Source organism: Colobus angolensis, unplaced genomic scaffold, assembly GCF_000951035.1.
Source record: "Colobus angolensis palliatus isolate OR3802 unplaced genomic scaffold, Cang.pa_1.0 Scaffold63, whole genome shotgun sequence".
Lineage (NCBI taxonomy): Eukaryota > Metazoa > Chordata > Mammalia > Primates > Cercopithecidae > Colobus > Colobus angolensis.
The window spans coordinates 8,900,144-8,903,279 of record NW_012119932.1 but is presented as its reverse complement, the minus strand read 5'-3'; the positions used below and the strand labels follow the sequence as shown (position 1 = coordinate 8,903,279).

The 3,136-nt window shown below is 43.5% G+C and overlaps 1 protein-coding gene across 1 annotated transcript in view; it reads left to right on the top strand.

The window, feature by feature from the left end:
• MRC1 (mannose receptor, C type 1) overlaps positions 1-3,136 on the top strand; it is a 106,375-nt gene that overhangs the window by 27,763 nt on the left and 75,476 nt on the right. The window contains exon 4 of the mRNA XM_011963909.1: positions 138-302. Within this exon, the coding sequence (XP_011819299.1) occupies positions 138-302 (165 nt within the window). The remainder of the gene's footprint in view (positions 1-137; positions 303-3,136) is intronic.

Sequence of the window (3,136 nt, the reverse complement as noted above, 5' to 3'; positions counted from 1 at the left end):
AGAAGCAGGGGAAGAAAAGAAAGGAAAGAAAGAAAGTGCTTCAGGCAAAAATACTCCTAGGCTGGTTTAAATAATGCTATTCACTGAAAGTGTTTTCCATGCATAATGCATCAAATTCCATCTGATTTCTTTCACAGTTCAGGGCAGTGAAAGCTTATGGAATAAAGACCCGCTGACCAGCATTTCCTACCAGATAAACTCCAAATCCGCTTTAATGTGGCACCAAGCAAGGAAAAGCTGCCAACAGCAGAACGCTGAGCTCCTGAGCATCACAGAGATACATGAGCAAACATACCTGACAGGTAATGACATGAAAAGAAAAGTCACAAGTAAAATCAAGAGTGCTTTATTTTTATATAATTTAACTTACAAGTCAACAGCACAAGTGTTTATAGATGTTATATGACAGAAGCAGTTCTTAAGCAGTTTATGCAGATGTTATGAAAATCTGTGCTCTGAAAAGGACACCAGGAATGGCAAATAGCTCTCATCTCCTGAGTCAACTGTTGGTTGTAAGAGTCTCTAGAGCCAGTGCTAAGAGGGATTCTGAGGGCTAATCTAGAATCAGAGTAAAATATGCCGCAGTTGATTAATGATGTCATTCTTGGACGCAAGGCAGTGGAACAATCTTGGTCAAGTATCCATCATCCAGGTCTAACCTGTAGCCTCTTGGTCAAGTATCCATCATCCAGGTCTAACCTGAAGCCTCTTGGTCAAGCATCCATCATCCAGGTCTAACCTGAAGCCTCTTGGTCAAGTATCCATCATCCAGGTCTGACCTGAAGCCACAAGTCTTTCATTAGCCTCATAGAGGTCAAAATGATCAGTTAAAACATTGCTACCACCGCAGGGACAAGTCAAAGGCTGCTTTGAAACCCTGAAACCCTGAGTTATTTTTGCCTCCCATCCCTTGAACCCCCAGGCTTTACCGGTTTTCGGTTTTTATTGATACTCTTTCCACAGTGTGTTTGGTTTGGTTGTTGTTGTTGTGTTGTGTTGTGTTGTGTTTTGAGATGGAGTTTCCCTCTTGTAGCCCAGGCTGGAGTGCAATGGTGTGATCTCGGCTCACTGTAACCTCCACCTCCTGGGTTCAGGTGATTCTCCTGCCTCAGCCTCCCAAGCAGCTGGGATTACAGGCGCCTGCCACCACGCCCCGCTAATTTTTGTATTTTTAGTAGAGACCGGGTTTCTCCATGTTGGCCAGGCTGTTCATGAACTCCTGGCCTCAGGTGATCCATCTGCTTCAGCCTACCAAAGTGCTGGGATTACAGGCGTGAGCCACTGCACCTGGCCAATGTGTTTGTTTTTAAAACATCTGTTCTTATTAGATTGTGAAGACTAAAAGAGCTAAAGTTTGCTTGAGAAGAGAGTATCTGCTTTAGGTTCTAAAATATGCACTTGGGGAAACAGAGAGATTAGGACCAGCAATTAGTGTGGGAACAAAAGCATCCCCAATTTCTTGCCCCCAAAATCTCCTCCCTTTGGTTTCTCGGGACACGACTAGATTAATATTAATCTGTCTCTGCTCCTATGACTGCCATGTTCAAAAAAACCCTGTGGCTTCTCATTTCCCATCAAATAATTAACAAAATACATTTTGCCTGACATTCAAGGTTGCCATCTGCCGAACATCTGTACAGTTCCTGGTCTTGCATTTTGCAGTCCCGATAAAAAAGAAGTCTTGGGTTCCTTGTTTTTCCTCATCCATTCTCACCCTCACATCTTTTCCCATATCGTTTCTTTTGGCTGGAATTCTCACAATTGTGTACAGTTGAAATGCAGTTCTGTTTCCATCTGCATTTCCCTTCTTTGCTTATTACCACTTTTATTAATATAATAGTTACTCACACATATGTCCTGCTTCCTCGACAACACTATAAATACATTAATTTGTTATTATTTATTTACTCATTCATTCATTCATTCCCAAGATAGCTGGTACCCAGGTGCCAGGCTTTGTGCTAGGTCCTGGGGGCATCAAAGCTGACTCTGTCTTGTCCACATGCAGCTTCAAGTCCAATGGGAAAAAATAGATGTGAACAAGAAAACAAACAAATGAATAGGTACCAATTACAACAAGTCCTGCATGGAAAGCAAACTGAAGGCCATGTGGAGATTGTGCCAGAGGGGGAAATAGCTGAAAACAGGGAATGTCTTGTGAATATCTATGTCCCCTCTCCCCACAAGGAGATTCACACAGCGCCTTCCAAGGAAGAGTCTCAGTGAACGTTTGCTGACTGACACGTGCAGCAAAATAAAAATACTTAGAAATTCAGTCTCCTGTTTGGAAAACTAGACAGTTCATGGCAAGAAGACAGTAAATGCAGTGGTTCTTCTGTGGGAAGTGGCTTATTTATCACCTTGGAATTCTGTTAAAGTGATGATGCCTGGGCCAAGACCCCGAAGATTCTAGATCAGTAGGTGTGATTCAGGGCACAAGAATCTGCCTTTTATCAAACTCCTGGGTGATTCTGAGGCAGCTGGTTGAAAGACCATATCTGGCAAAACACTGTGTTGGTTCCTGCTGCGTCCAGGTGCCAACACCAGGCAGCAGAGCAGAGGGATCAAGAGCAAAGGTTCTGGAGCCAGACTGCCTAGGTCCCAGCTCTGTGAAACTGGGGGAGCTCGTGGGGACTTCCTGAGGCACCTGGGCCTTGGTGACCTTGTCTGTTAAAGGAGCTAATGTGTGTGAACCCATGTAAGGGCAAGAGCATACTCCCTACCTGGCCTCGTTTCTTAGCACGTACCTTTTTCCAGCTATTTTCAGATGACACCCATCACCAACCAGAACACATCTCTCCTATAAGTTATTATTAAGGAGACTGAGGATAGAAAGCAATATGACGTCACTGTGCATTCATAATCTTAGAGATAGGGTTCTTCCTCTGTCTACTCAATTATTCTGTTTTGCATTGGCCTTTAGGACCCTTCTAATAGTGGAACACAAAGGATCGGAGTGATTCATGTTTACAACTATGCACAAAAATAAGGAGGAAGAGGAGAAAGTACAGAAGAGACAAAAGTAAATTTATGTAGATGATTAAGGAAAAGATGATTCGAGGCAGTCCTGTGGTTATTTGGGCAGACCTGCAGGCACGAGAGAAAATGTATCAGAGGTGGTCTGGGCACAGTGGCT